This window comes from Metopolophium dirhodum, chromosome 1 (genome assembly GCF_019925205.1).
Source record: "Metopolophium dirhodum isolate CAU chromosome 1, ASM1992520v1, whole genome shotgun sequence".
Classification (NCBI taxonomy): domain Eukaryota; kingdom Metazoa; phylum Arthropoda; class Insecta; order Hemiptera; family Aphididae; genus Metopolophium; species Metopolophium dirhodum.
Genome location: NC_083560.1, coordinates 53,656,014 through 53,672,246, shown reverse-complemented (window position 1 = coordinate 53,672,246; position 16,233 = coordinate 53,656,014). Strand labels below are relative to the sequence as shown.

Here is a 16,233-nt window from a genome sequence, read left to right as displayed (position 1 = left end):
CAGAAGAAGTTAGAAATCAATTTCACATAGTAGATAAAGTTATTTCAAGTGTAAAAAAAATCTTTAGAAAAGCCCCAAGTCGTTTACTTGTATTTAAATCGGAAGCGTCAAACTTACCCTTACCTCCGGAGCCAATTATCACACGTTGGGGAAGTTGGATTAACGCAGCAATTTATTATTGCGAGAATTTCGGGATAATCCACCGTGTTATTTTTATGCTAGACAGAAACGATGCAGTTAGTATTAAAGATGCTCAAGATAACATCATAAAACCTGGATTGGAAAACAACTTAACGTATATTAAGTCGAACTTTGCTAAATTAACTTTGGATATTGAACAATTACAACGGCAACATATGCCTTTATCGGATTCACTAAAAGTAGTTCAAGATATTCAAAAATCATTTGAAACATTAAGTGGTCCAAATGGAAAATCGGTTCAAAATAAATTTAATCAGGTACAGGAAAAAAATCGTGGTCTCTTGGCGTTGGTAAAAATATCACAAGTTCTAACGAGTGAAGAGACATTCCGAAATTTAGATGGTCTTCCTGAAGACTTAAATTGTAACGACTTAACATTTTTTAAGTACGCACCCGTGACGTCTGTCGATGTAGAGCGGTCATTCTCGGCATACAAAACTCTACTATCAAATAACCGTAGATCATTCAAATTCGAAAATATAAGAAAACATCTTATTATTCAGTGCAATTCTTAAGGTAAATAAAATTAATACACTATATTATTCATTTATTAATAAATTTTTTTATATGTTTATGTTAACAGAAAATGTTCCAGAGCCGGAAAAGTGCCTACTTCTCAAATATTTACTGTTCATATTTTATAAAAAAACTTGTATAATTTAAAAAAGTTTTAAATAAAACATTTACATTAATGTTTTTATGTGCATATTTAAGCGCTAAAAATTAATTTTTTTAGTGCTATAACTTCCGAGCCCTGTGTATGAATTACTTATTATTCACAATAATATCATCAAATATACTTGGTAATATCCTAGGCTGACTGACTGTTTTCGCTCAAAATCATTTTTCTTATACAATGATATTATATCATTGAATTCAAATTTAACACCATCCATTACAGTGGCCCACTTGTAACCTACTGTACAGCAGAGTGACATCCACTTACCCACCTTTTTTAAAAATGCATACCGAATCCTTTTAAGTAATGAAGGTCTGGCGTTTCATTGAATTGTTTTATCGTAGATATTTTATACGAAGATGATTTTATCGGAATTTGGTATTTATAATGGAGATGTTTTGAAGGGTCACAATGCCAAGTATGTACTTTAAGTACCTACTCGATTCTTTCAATTTAATATGTACACTAACATTTTTACAATGAGAAAAAAAAACTAAACACTAAAGGAATTTTTGTTTTACAATTACTTTTTTTTTATAAAAACTTTAATTTGTTTATTTAACATTAGTTTTCTAAGAGATTTAAGAAATAACAGGATTTTTAATAAATTTAAAATAAATATATCGTTTTTACGTTTTCGGATATTTAAACGTAATACAATTTTAATGTTTATCTTTACCTATTGTACTTTCCAACGTTAATTGATTTTTTCCGTTTATCGTTTCATATTTTTAAACGTTTATTTTAATTTTTTGTTCCCTGTTTAACGTTTAATTTTTTTTATATTATAAATTGTATTGTAATTTTTTTACCTATAGATAGGCAATTAACCACATTTTAATGTAAGAACTATCAAATTAGTAGAATTTGTTGTCTAGGATAGGTTATTATCATTCATCCTAGGATTTTTAGTAAGTAGCTATAACTGGCAAGTTAGTGTTAGTATAGGTGTCAAATATTGTTTAAATACCTATTATGGCACGAATGACTGATAAAATAACCAATGTTAATAAAAAAAAATATTTATGACAATAATAAAACTTGAAATTATGGCATATTAATAATGTTAATGTTATAAAAGTAGATATTTAATAATATGTAGTTAGGTACACCAAACCGTTTTTGTTCAAAATGTGTGTTTTGCAATTTGGGGATAATATACCTATATTATAATAATATGATGGTACTTTAGTACTTTAAAAAAAATCAGTCAAATTTTCTTTGGAAGTTATGGCCAAAAAACTTGACACTTCAAAATCTTGTTTTTAAGTTTATAATAGCAAAAAAATAATATTTTTGATTTTTTTTATGCCACAAAATAAAAGCGTTGTGCCAAAAGTTGGAGAAACCTCATCTAAATTGTTTTCATTCAAAATATTGTTAATGTTTGTCGTGGTTTCATTAAAAATATTATTTTTAACAAATTACACTTTATTTTGAAAATTTCCTATTTTTATGCAACAAAAAATTATGTGTTGGTTATTATTTATAAATTAATTTAAAATAAAATTGTATAACAGTGAGAACTTTTATATTCGCATTTTCTATAATAGTTTCAGTTTCAAATTTTATTAGTCTTTTTTATGGATGCAGTCAATAAAACTTTATTTGTTCTGTAAAAAAGCTTGAAAATTTAATACATGGCTCCTACTAAATTGTTACAATCACATTTGAAAAATATTAAAAATCCTTAGTCATAGTTTTCTTATATATACATTTAAAGTTTAAATCTTGACAAAATACTGAGAAATCACGAAAATTAGCAAATTATTGATAAAAAATGTTTTTTTTATAATTGTCAATAAAATTGTATTTGTTGGGTAAAAGAGAGTGAAAAATTAATGCAAGTCTCCTGATATATTGTTTCAATAGCAGTTGAAAAATATTAAAAATACATAGGCACAATTTATTTTATAAGCATTCAAAGTTCAAATTTTGACATAATTTATCAAATTTAAAATTTAATAATTATTTTGTAGTTAAAAATGTATAAAATGTTCTGCTTTTATAACTATGGATTGAGAATGTAAAACAAAGTTCCACGTAAATAGGTAACAATATATAAATTACTTTATTCACAATAATATCATCAAATATACTTAGTAATCGTTTTTCTTATACATTGATATTATATCATTGAATTCAAATTTAACACCATCCATTACAGTGACTCACCTGTAACCTACTATACAGCAGAGCGACACCCACTTGCCCACCTTTTTATTTTTTAAATTGATTAATTACAAAATATTATGTACTAATAGACCACTAAATGTGCTAATAACCTACTTTCTATAACAAACAATAGGCCGTAAAGCCGCAGGTGGGGCACATAGACATCATGCACCACCTGTGCAGACGCTAAGCTACACGTGGACAGTGGACACTGACTAATAGCAAAGAAGTCTGCACTCTGCGATACATTGGTGACGGCGTTTGCCGATAATAATATGAAGATTGGAGTAATTCATATTTTATCAATGGATTGAGCACCTATCTCCACAGGCAGTAGCGTATTTAGATATATGTTTTTTTTGTGGGGGGGGGGGGGGGTGGAGGGGGCTGTGGTATTTTCTTCAACGGAAATTCCCCAATTCAACTTATTAAAAACAAGAGTTAGAAAAACAATCAGTGATCACTATTACCTATATCAATATATTATTATATACCTACTTAATTTTGTAGGTATCTATTTATATAAACTGTAATTCACATATAAACCTACAACAAACCTACCTACCTATAATAATCTTAGTAGATTGAAGTAGAATATGGTACTAGACTAGTTGTGTCCGGTATTATTTGAAGTAAGCTCCTAATAAAGTATTTTAAATAAATATACAATACAAACGAAAAATATTAAAAATGTTGACTTTTGAAGTTTTTCTAAATTCTCATAGAATACATTTATCCTGAAATCTTCCTTGCCTGTTGTTGTAATCACTTCTTTACTATTGTTTCGTCGACTTGACGTTTTCTTTTAACAGTTCTCCTCTTGTCTTTTTCATACTGTATTTCACCGCATATTTGTATAGTTTTTCCTTCATATTCTTTAAAATTATTTCTAATTCTAGGTATATACTGCTCTAAGGATCCATATAATTCAACGACCATTCCTAATTCAATATCAACATAATGAAGTTCTTTATTTACTATATAAAACCTTTCTAACACTTCGTATCAAAAAAACAGTCATAAAGCACATTTCTATAGTAGGTACCTATTAAAAGGTTTCAAAATAACTGTCAATAAACATTGTGTAAACATCATACATGTAAACATCGTCAATAATAGCCTGTACATGTAGTGTTTTTAATTTCATTCCACGAAGTATATAAAGATCATACCTTGCTGACAATCGAGTCTGAGTTTTTTTTAAATAAAATAGTAAAATTTACCAATAATGGGTAGATTCTGTGAAAAATGTGAATAAATCTTGTAAAAGTTTAAAATATGTTGTCAATTTTTCACAGCAATCCGCGGTAAATATCCCCACAAGGTTTAGAGAATGTGCTGAGCAAGGGATTTAAATGGCAAGCGGAATGACGTTTTTAATTCTGGCTTGAAGGCCAGCGTATTTACCAGATATTTGGTTTCTTCTTCTAATTGTAAAACAATTTTTTGGTTTATTTTACTTGTCAGTTTTCCCCCTTTAGATTAATAATAATGCAAGTATGCAACTGTTGAAGTTTTATAGGCGATAGAATTTTTGTGCTCGTTTACTTTTTGTACAGAATTTTTCCAATTTTTAAAACCAATAGTTACTAATGTTTAGGGGTGGATTGGCGAATTTTTTTGGCCTGGGAAATATGGATCAAACCGGCCCTACACTGCAAATGTCATAATTTTACTCAAATTTCAAAATTTGTTTAGTTTCACCCCTAAATTAGTAAAATATATATCATAGGTACCTATATGTAATCTATAACAGTTTTGGGTTAGTCAGATAAGGTGGTTGTTCAGACTGTCCTAACTTAAACTTGAAGTTTAATCTTATTACATTTTAGGTTATTTTTATTTAAATTTTTTTTTTGTGTGTCTGTCATCACCTTTTAGGTCAAACTTTGATTTTCTTCAACAGTATCTTTTCTCATAGGAAAGTGAATCTAGTTGGTACTTTGGGGGGTCAAGAGTAAAAATTTCCCAGTAGTTTTCAAAAGTGTCGTGAAAAACAAAAGAAAAATTAAAGAAAAACGGGAATTTTTAAGCAAAATCTGTTTTTGAGAAAATCAATTTTGGTTTTTGGCGCAAATCTAGAAAAAATGACTGTAGTTACATGACATTTTGACTGAATGTTTATATTAGCATGTTCTATACATCATAACATTTTTCAAATATTTTGACTTATTTTGAGCTGTTTACGGCCATTTTCAGTTTCCATGTTTTTAGTTTTTTTTTTTTTATAATATCTATAAAATTTTATTTGTTGGTTAAAAATCTTGAAAATGTAATAGAAGGCTCCTAGTATAATGCTTCAAAGGCAAAAAAAATTAAAAATTCATAGTCACAATTTTTTTTATAAGCATTTAAAGTTCAAATACTAACAAAATAAGTGAAATTGACGAAAATTTGCAAATTATTTCGATTTAGCAATTCATAAAAAATGTTCTTTTTAAATCTAAAATTTGAAAATGTAAAACAAGGCTCCTCATAAGTTTTCCTACCTTTATCAAAAAAAAATTGTCTACAAGAAAGTCAAATTAAAATTTTACGAGCGTTTGAAATTTATATTTTTAGAACATTTGATATTCATTCGATTTCTTATGATGTAACGATTTTCTTGTTTTGTTGTAATTAAAAAACGAATGACTGTAGATGCTAGAAAATTTCACTGAATGTTTTGACACCATATAATTTTGAAAATAATTTGACTCTAAATGCTTAATTTATAAAAATATAATTTTTTTTTTGGGACTATAATATAATAATAGCAGCCCGGCCGGCCTTCACAAAAACCGGCCCATCGGGAAGATTCCCGATTTCCCGATAGGCCAATCCACCCTTGCTAATGTTGATAAATTTGTTTTTCCAAAGAGTCGACATGGTGCACAAAACACTGTACCTACCAGTAGATTTGTAAACACTAACCATGGTACTATGGTAGTGAATGTATTTCACCATTTATACGTGTTCTAATAAATAATGATTTATTTAACTATCTATTATTTTCAGGATTCACGTTTAGAACATGTAAAATCATTATTTAAATTTTGATTTATTCCGTAATTTGCCATATAATCACGAGTTACATCATTAATAATCCATTTAGCCGTTTCATTATCAATATCAAATGTATCTGAATCCATATTTAAAGTAGAATAGTTGTGAAATTATCAGACAAATTTCTTAAAAAATTTTAATTGCACATAGTCATTTCAACCCTTTTTAAATTATGTTATTGTTGACCATTATCAGATGCATACGAAGAAGACGGTGTAGCAACTAGCAGGTTTAAAGAAACCACTTAGTTTAGGTATTTTGTTTAGAATTTCATTCTCTTTATATTCAACTCACATGTACCTAGGTATCTTCTCTTTATAGCTCATAGGTTTTACGAGAAAATTGATTTCGTGTTATTGACATTTTCAGTGTTAAGCATATTTTACATTACGATTACACAACTTTTACACGAGAATCGGATAAAAAAGCCCAGTTGAATAAATAATCTAAATTGAATAAAAAAACCATGACTGATTATTAAAACAAAATTCGAAATTCGAAATTAGGGCATTCCCCAAACCCACCGAAATCTTGATATAAAAAAAACCAAACCTCTACAAACGAAAAAAATGACATTACAAACCAACAAAAACTGGCTACAAACAAATGGTAAAAAAAAATACAAAATTTAAAATTAAGGGGTTGCTCCTACACCGAAATTTTGATAAAAAATTACTTAACATCTTCAAACAAATAAAATGACATTTCAAACTAATACAAACTGGCTACAAACTAATGGTAACAAAAAAAAATTCAAAATTCAAAATGTGAGGACTGGTGAAATGTACCTCAAAGAGTTAACCAATGAGTCTAATATTGTCTATAATTCATGGACTTGGATTTTTTTTCCAATTTCTTACATTTTCCACTCCCAAAAATTTGCCGTCCTAACAACGGGTTTCAATGTTCTAGGCGTTAATCCGGCCCTGCTTTAGTACTCACCAAAAAAAATAGGGATCCAACTAGTGTAGTAGGTACCTTAAAAAATCCCAGACCCTACTAATATAGACATTTTTATTCGGGACCCAACTCGGATGCAGTCATAGGACTAAGCATTTTCTCTTTAAGTTACCATACTGTAGATCTATAAGCTAATGAACAGTAGTAGAGAAAGAAACCAACGAACGAAATAGCCATAAGAGAAAGAACTATGTGTTTGGGAATATACCTACAATCACTGAACCACAGAACAATATAGAACCGACACTCGATCGGTCACTGTAACCGTAGGGTATGAAGTATATTGGACTCTAAAAGTTGATCGTATCCGTAATCTGATGGCAACGTGTATCCCGATTTGTTAAGAAATTATAAAATCGGAAACAATCCTTTTACGAGGGACGACGGCAGTTTACATAGGTAATGGTTAGTTCGAGTAGCTGGTCCTGAATATCATTATCTTACGAGATTGAGACGTCACTCACTATCTCACTGTCTACACTCACACTGTCAAAATTCATTGTGCATTTTCTGCACTCGGGATATTAATTATTATTCATTATCTTGCAAGCCGTGTACATCACTACATCAGACACTATTCGTGTGCACTAATGCAACGGCAAACGATAATATACTACTATGCAAGTGCAGTCAGAGTGAATTTAAATGGTAACAAATATGAATTTTTCACAAGTCTATAAGTAAGGTAGGTAACAGATAACAGATGATGAAAAAATGACAAATAATGACATCATAAGTATCAAATAATGAAAGTAAAATGAAACTACTTAGAGTAATAATAATTGTTATGTCAGATATAAATTATAATTAAAATAGATAAGGGAAGGTGGTGTGAGGTCCAAGACCCCACAGGTTGCTTGACAAGAAAAATGATGTCCCAAGTTTTAGAGCTAATTGCAACCATTGGCAGTCCAGTAGTTCACAATTAACCACTGTTGCATACTTATACATACATACATACATACAATCATTGAATCATGCATTACGCATATACCTACACCGTACAGTACACAGTTGTATAATACGCATCCACCTCGATAAAACCTACTATACAATACAAAGTAGAAACCTATAATAAAATATCACTCTATCTATGAATTACCACAGTGCTGTAAAATATTATCTCAAGGCGGGTTCACAAATACGTAACTACTAGCTGGTACGCTGACGTCTATCCTGTCGTGTACTCGTGATCAAACGGCAAAAGTTGAGGTCGGCCCTGCGCTGGAAATTTCATATGGTTAATGATAGAATGAATGATACTAGTATGATTACATCGGCCAATCAGAGTACGATAAAATACGATCGACAGTCGCAACAGGCTGTAAACCCATAGATATTAACATTTCTTTAATGTCTTTGGTGAAACCGGCTTGTCCGTACTCCGTAGTCCGTTGTAGCACAGTAATCGTGAACAGTAAGTTTGTTGTCGTCCGTTCCCCGTGTTAGTAGACAATGGACGGTGTCACCGCCAACAAATGAACACAATATTGGTAACTACTAACTGACTGTGGTAAGGTTACCTACTTTATCTATTATTATTATGTTATCAAATTGAATTTATTGACTTAATAAATGCTTTAATCAAAGTGGGATATTTATATATACTTTGGCTATAATACTATTATATTATACTATATTTTTATTTATAAATTATAAATAAACTGACATAACCTCTTCAATCATCACTTACCATAATACTATAGTACTTACTACTTAGTACTATACTACCTAGTATAATAATTCACTGACACTGAATATCGCTTTTAGTGACCTATGTTCAAGCTTAATTTTGAAATGATTTACATTTTTTTAATTACAGACAAACTACCGATTTTTAAGATCTAACTATTGAGTTTAGACATAAGTTGATGTAGTTTAGGTTTTAAACACGTTTCATATTTGCTCAGTTTAATATGTCAGAGCTGAAGACCGACGACAGTTTCAAGTTTATTGTTATAGTATCTGATGAAAATCCAGATCAAAAATTTATATTACAGGATGATGAACCTTTAATATTGGGAAAAAAACAACTAACAGGAATAGTCAATCATAGGATGTCGAAAAATCAAAGTAAATAAAATATTATATCATTACATTGTCCATAAAAATTGCTTTTATTTGTGTTTAAATGTTTACCATCTATACTAAAGTATGGTTCAATTTGTTTTTTCCTATCTGACGATCAAGTAGTGACATAATTAAGTACCTATATATTTTACCAAAATGTGACTGCGATGTTGCCGACTGGTGTATTTGTTGTTCAAATGTTTAGAATATAGTTACAATATCAACAAAATTAAATCAAAATAATATATAATATGTGTTGGTATATGTTCTTCAATAGAATTGGTACTATATAATTTTGTTCACGTCAATATTGTTTGAAGTCTATTTTGGCACCTTCCTTTATAAAGAACTTTTCTATTTTACCAGACACTCTTATTGAATTTTTGTTGTTTTAACATATGTAATTAGCATGCAGAAAACAATGACTTAAGTCAGAATTTGGTAATCGGACTCAGTTTTATAAGTTATAGCTAATTTAATTTTATAGTATTTCTTATACACTTGGCATGGCCACTCGCTCGCTGCGCTTGGCCGGACAGTTAAAATTGAAAACGTCCCTCAACTAATTATGTAAAACCATTGGGTAGATTTCAAACTTCAAATCTAATTCTGACCGCCAAATTTTGACTTCACTATCGTTTTCAGCGTGCTAAACTAAATATGTTAAAACAAAAAAATTTCAAAAATAGAGTGCCTGGTAAAACAGAATTATACCTTATTATATAATACAGTTATTTTTACTACTTTATAAATATTTTATCATACCTAATTTGTAAGATGTTTTTAATGTTGAAAACTTAGTTAAAAATAGTTTGATTTTGATATTAAAATTGTATCGTTATAACACATTATTTTTAGAATAAAATTAAGACATAGACTAAAATTGCATGTATGAATATATTATATAATCTTAGTTCTTGATTTAAATAACTATCATTTATAAATTTTTTTTTTTAGTGAAAATTATAGCTGATTATTCTACGTCTAGAGTATGGGTTCAACAATTAGGTAATAGCAGGTCTGCTGTTAATAATGAAACTATGACAAAAGGAGAAAAGAGACTTTTAAGTTACGGAGACAAAATAACATTGTTATATAAAACTAATCACACTTATCATTTGGATTTTTTAACACCTACTTATGGTATAGATTACGACAAAAATAACACTCTTTCTTTAAATGAAGAAATTATACCTAAAATTCCTCTCTCGAATTCTACATTGTTATGGGATGATAGAGATGATACATTGTTAGTGTTTAATAGTTCAAATATTGTTCATAAAGATAAGGTAAATATTAATTAATTGAAGTTGTTTATTTAAGCCTTGAGCTTTTTATTTTAGTTTTTTATATGATATTTAAGATAGCAGTCTTTGATATGGTTGGAATGATGATTGTTGCTCTGTCTGGTGAAGCTTTCCCTGATGATGAAGATAACTGGCCAACGTGTAACGCTGAAGTTATTAGATCTATAAAAAAATTGTCAGATAATGATTACAAAATAGTGCTGTTTACTTATCAAGGAGATATTGTTGGTAATATAAAAAAGAAAAACACATTTCAAAAGAAAATTGAAAATATCCCTAAATTGATTAAAACACCAGTTCAAGTATTTATAGCCACTCGAAAAGATATATACAAAAAACCGGCACCAGGAATGTGGAATATTTTGGTTTCTGATGTAAGGTTATTGTTTTTTATGTAACTTAATAAATCATATTTATATACCTGTTTTTATTTTAGTTCAATGGAGGTATATCAGTTGACATGGAGAATAGTTTTTTTTGTGGTGGTGAAGCAGGTCGGCCTGCTGGTTTTGATTCGGATGGTAAACCAATTAAAAAAGACCATTCGTGTAGTGACCGTTTATTTGCCATAAATATAGGTCTCAAATTTTATACTCCTGAAGAATACTTTTGGAAAGAATCTACTGCAGAAGTTTTTGCATTACCTGCGTTCAATTCAAATGACATTTCATCTAATATCCGTTACACAGATTTATCATCCACAGTATTGTTTTCTTCAAAAAAAGAAGTAAGTTCTCTTCATTATACAATTTATAATTTTAATAATAATTTTAACTTTTAGATGATCATAATGGTTGGTTGTCCTGGTTCAGGAAAAAGTTATTTTGCAGCTAATAAATTAATCTGTCATGATCGTATGAAAATAATTAATAGAGATATACTTGGTTCATGGCAAAAGTGTATTGCTAAGACTATCAAGTACTTAAGTAGTGGTAGTTTGAGTGTAGTGATTGACAATAGACATCCGGATGTAGCATCAAGAAAACAGTTCATTGAAATAGCTAAAAATTTAAAAGTCCCATGTCGAGTGTTTTTAATGAAAGTTTCCAAAGAACATGCAAAACATAATAGCAAAGTAAGTGTAGAAACAATAACTTTTTAAATACAGTGAAAAATCTCTAGAAACATTTTTCAATAACAAGTTTTTGATAATAATAACACAATTTTTAATTTGACATTTTTATAGGTTTCAAACTAATATGTATTTACAACATAAATAATAAACCTACTACCTTGTATTTTACATAAGAAATTATTATTTAAAATAGAAATTATGCCATCTTTGCTCAAAATTGTTTATTCCTTCTGAAAACTTGAAATGAGCAATAAAATGCTTTTTAACAAACTTTTCGAACTTAGACTTTTTAATAGTAGATTTTTAAAAATATATTGTTTTGTTATTGTGTGTGGCTAATTTGTATTATGTATTTTTTAAAATAGGGACAAATTAAGGAAATCTGTAATTTTTAAGCAAAACTAGATTTTTTGAAGAAATCAATTTTGTTTTTTTGTGTTTATCTCAAAAACAAAAAACTGTAGTTACTTGAATTTTTCACCAAATATTTATATTATCATTTTATGTTAATTGACTTTCTTTAAACTATTTATAGATATTTCCAATTTTCAATTGTTGTAATTGGTTTTTTTAAATATGGACAAAATTAGATATTTAAACAAAGAATAAAAATGTAGTTATTTTTTTGTAATCTGAATTATTTGTGGGCTTAAGTAGATATATTTTTATATACTCATTGACATTTTAAAATATTATGTTTTTTGCATACATTTATTGAATCTACTCTATTACTACTATTAATAGTAAAATAAATTACTTAACTAGTAATTGTTTCATAATATATACAATTTATGAACTGATTGGCAACTGTATATCATGGCACAAATTATAATTTCTTTAGAAGTTACTTAAAAAAAAAAATGAATTGATTATGTTACTTTATAATAAAATATCGTCAATAGGTCAATAGGTAGTAATTTAACTCCTCAATTCATCTTTGGTTTTCACTGTAGATAGAATATTATTTAGAACCTGTATAAATGTATCACACAAATTTTGAAAATTATACATTTAAATAGGTACATGTATTGTATAATATACTATTTGAAGTTATATTGTTATATTATATTCTTTACATCATTTTTTAACAATTATCTTTTCTCACTTTTTGCAAATATAAGTACTACCAATTTCTATTATTTAATTGTCTTTTGATATTTTGTCTTTTAGTTTCGAGAATTAACTGATAAACTACACACAAGCGTATCGGAAGGGGCAATTGATTTATACTTGTAAGTATAAGAGAAATACTCTTACATACCATGTAATTTATTATATAGCTGTACATCTTATAGGTATTCATTAAAAAATTATTTATTTAGATAAATCTTAATTTCTAATGTAGTGGATTCATATTGAATTACTATAGTATTTGGATCTTAGTCCCCTTTAACATAGCACAATATTTAAAAACTTCTAAATATGTATTTAAATATACAACATTAAATAGATATTATGCATTAAGAAATACAAACATATTATTTATATCTATTTATTTAAGTGTTAAGTATAAAATATTTCTTTTATTTGTTTAGAATTTGAAACAACATAAGTTGAGTTTTAGTTTTATTTGTAATTTATTATACATTTAACATACAATTCAATAACTGACTGTGAAACATATTTTAATCAAACATTAATTATATGTTTTCCTAATTTCTATGTAAGAAGTTCTTATCGACTTTCCAGTTTTCAGAAAACTTCAATCAGGCATTTAGTATTAGTCAAATATTAGCCACTTATTTTTCTTTTTGCAAATAGCTAACTTATAAGATATTGGAATATTAAAATATTTCAAACCCAAACTGATCTAAATAAAATAATTGTCGGCCAAATGGTCGATCAATTTTTTGTTGATACTTACATTCAAGTAATTTTTTTTAAGACCAGAGTAGCCAAACTTATGTTATTGAATTAGGTAATTTTGGTGGCTATGTATTAACTCAGGGGTCGGCAACCTTTTTACCTACACGGGCCATAATTTGTTTCAGTTTTTAATGGAGGGCCGCATACAAAATTAAAATATTAAAAAATATAATTTTAACAAATAATACTAATATATTTACAGATAGCAACAAACATATTATGAATTTAACATTGCAGTTGTCCTTATTAACTAATTTTTAATTAAATACTTTAGTAGAGACAATTTAAAAGTTTAAAAATAATTATTAATTAATTCTTGAATGCAATTTAGTATACAAATATTAAGTTACTAGTGTGATTTTTGAAGTTGAATTTTTTTCGCAAATTCATTTATATCCGCTTTTAAATTGGATGTTGATATCCTTAAAACAGCGTTCAAGTGTTCATCGCTTAACCGTGAACAATATTTATTTTTTTCGGAATTTAAGTATTGAGAATGTCTGCTCACAAATATATGTGCTACCAAAAGCAGTAATCATTTTTTTAGCAAAACTTTTAATGCCTTTAAAATCTATTTCAGAAAGACTTGAATAAAATATTTTTAGGTCATTACTTTTTTTTAAAGCATTTTTAAGAATATCGTTGTTTTGCAATTCTATGACTTCCATCTGTAAATTAGATTCAACATCGTCAATGTCGACAGAAAAAGGGTTTTGAAACAATTTGATTTTATTATCTTGTACGTAAAAATCAGAAAATCGTATTGAAAATTCATTTTGTAGGTTTTCTATTATATTTAAAAAATTAATTTTTGTAGTTTCCCAATTTAAAGTTGATTTGGTTGATTCTAATACAGTTTTACAGCATACAAAATGATCCAAGTGCTGTTCATTAATATGTTTGTGTAATAATTTTAATTTCACTTGAAATGATTTTATATTTGAATACATATCTGACAACAATTTGTCTTTACCTTGCAGTTTTGTATTCAGCTCATTTAATAAAGTTGTTATATCAGTTAAAAATGCCAGATTAAGAACCCACTTTTCATTTGATAATTCTGGTACAATTTTTCCTTTTTCTGACATAAAAATATTTATTTCATTTCGTAAAATAAAAAACCGTTTCAAAACCACACCTCTACTCAACCACCTTACTTGGGAAAAATATATTACATCCCCATATTCAGCATCGCATTCTTCCAAAAATATTTTGAATTGACGATGTGCCAAAGCATTTTTGCGTATGTAGTTAACCGTCGATACTACAATATTCATTACATCTTTCCATGCTAAAACTTTGCAACATAATGCCTCTTGATGTATGATGCAATGAAATATCATAGGTGCTTCATGTCTTTCTTCCACCATTTTCGCATCATTCTCCCAATTAATCCTTTATTAATTCCACACATATTTCTACCACCGTCTGTAGTAACACTAACTAGTTTGTTCCAACTTAATCCAAGTTTTTTAAATGTTTTGTCAATTTCGATAAATAAGTCTTCTCCCGTTGTAGTTCCCTTCAAACTACATAATTCAGCTAATTCTTCAGAAATATTGAAATTAAAATCAATTCCCCATGAATTATATTTGGAGGGCCTTAGCAAAAAGTTCCGAGGGCCGCGGGTTTCCGGTGCCTGTATTAACTAATATTAGTTGGGAAAATGCTATGAAATAACCATATGTTTCAATATTCACTTCAATAGTATACCAACCATTAAAAAAATATAACTTCTTACTATTATTTCATAATTTATTATAAGTATTATTGAATCATTATTAGTAGCTTTTTTGTAAATTAATTTATTTTTGGGATAAGCTGTTCAGCGCTACACACCTCAAATCAATCACAACTGTAGTATATTAAGTCATAAATATTTAAATTAGTTAAATTTGTGTTTTTATTATTTTAGAATGTATTATTATTTTCAGTTCAAAATTCCAAAAACCAACCAAAAAAGAAGGCATTAAAGAAATAGTTCCAATAAATTTTGTTCCTCATTTTAAAGATCACAATCATGAAAAGCTTTACAAAATGTTTTTGCTTTAATACATTTCTTTTTAAAATTGTTGTAACCAAAATGTAATTATTTAAAAAAATTTTATTTATATGGAATCCAATACGTCAACAATTTCATGTTATTTTAAGTATTATATCAAAGGCTATATTAAATGTTGTCGCTTGGTTATAGCCATTTTTTAATTGTTAAAACCTAAATGTAATTATTTTAAAAGTGTTTTGATTTATACAGAACCTATTAGTCATAAATATATTATAATATATTTTAAGAATTAGTTCATAACAAGTTGTTTTTGCTTTTTTATAGTAAATTTTTCTATTTTACATCGTTAAAATCAAAGTTTAATTATTTTAAAGGATTTTTATTTATAGAGAATTCTATTAGTCTTAAAAATATTATGTTATTTTAAGAATAAGTTCATAACAAATTGTTATCAATTTATAAATAACTTTTTGAATTTTAATCATATAAGGAAAACAGATGTTTTATAATTGACAACAGAATTGTTTTCAGTCTGCTCATATTTTGAATGATTAATATAATTAATACATTAATACTAATAAAATACAGTGACAGATATGAATAACTTTTTTAAATTTTTTTATTATTATTTAAATTGGAAATTATTAGGAATTTAAGAAGATTCACTGCAGTATATATCAAATTTGTTTCTTCACAAATTTAATTAGTATATCAAATATTCAAATTAAACTTCTGGTGTCGCTAAGATTCCACTGGCAGGAGTGGAGAATAGGTACATAATTGATAGAGCTGATATTATTTTGCTGGCCTATGATAACCGCAAATAATTTACTTTTAAACAGAGAAAACT

At 27.7% G+C, this 16,233-nt stretch overlaps 1 protein-coding gene across 1 annotated transcript; it reads left to right on the top strand.

Annotated features, from left to right (window-relative positions):
- The first annotated feature begins 8,508 nt into the window (after positions 1-8,508).
- Positions 8,509-15,430, top strand: LOC132937084 (uncharacterized protein F21D5.5-like). The gene is made up of 8 exons (XM_061003911.1): positions 8,509-8,573; positions 8,883-9,133; positions 10,088-10,419; positions 10,494-10,811; positions 10,874-11,164; positions 11,219-11,512; positions 12,683-12,744; positions 15,313-15,430. Exons 2-8 carry the CDS (start codon positions 8,977-8,979, stop codon positions 15,428-15,430), a joined length of 1,572 nt encoding a protein of 523 aa, XP_060859894.1. The 5' UTR covers positions 8,509-8,573; positions 8,883-8,976.
- The last annotated feature ends 803 nt before the right edge of the window (positions 15,431-16,233 follow it).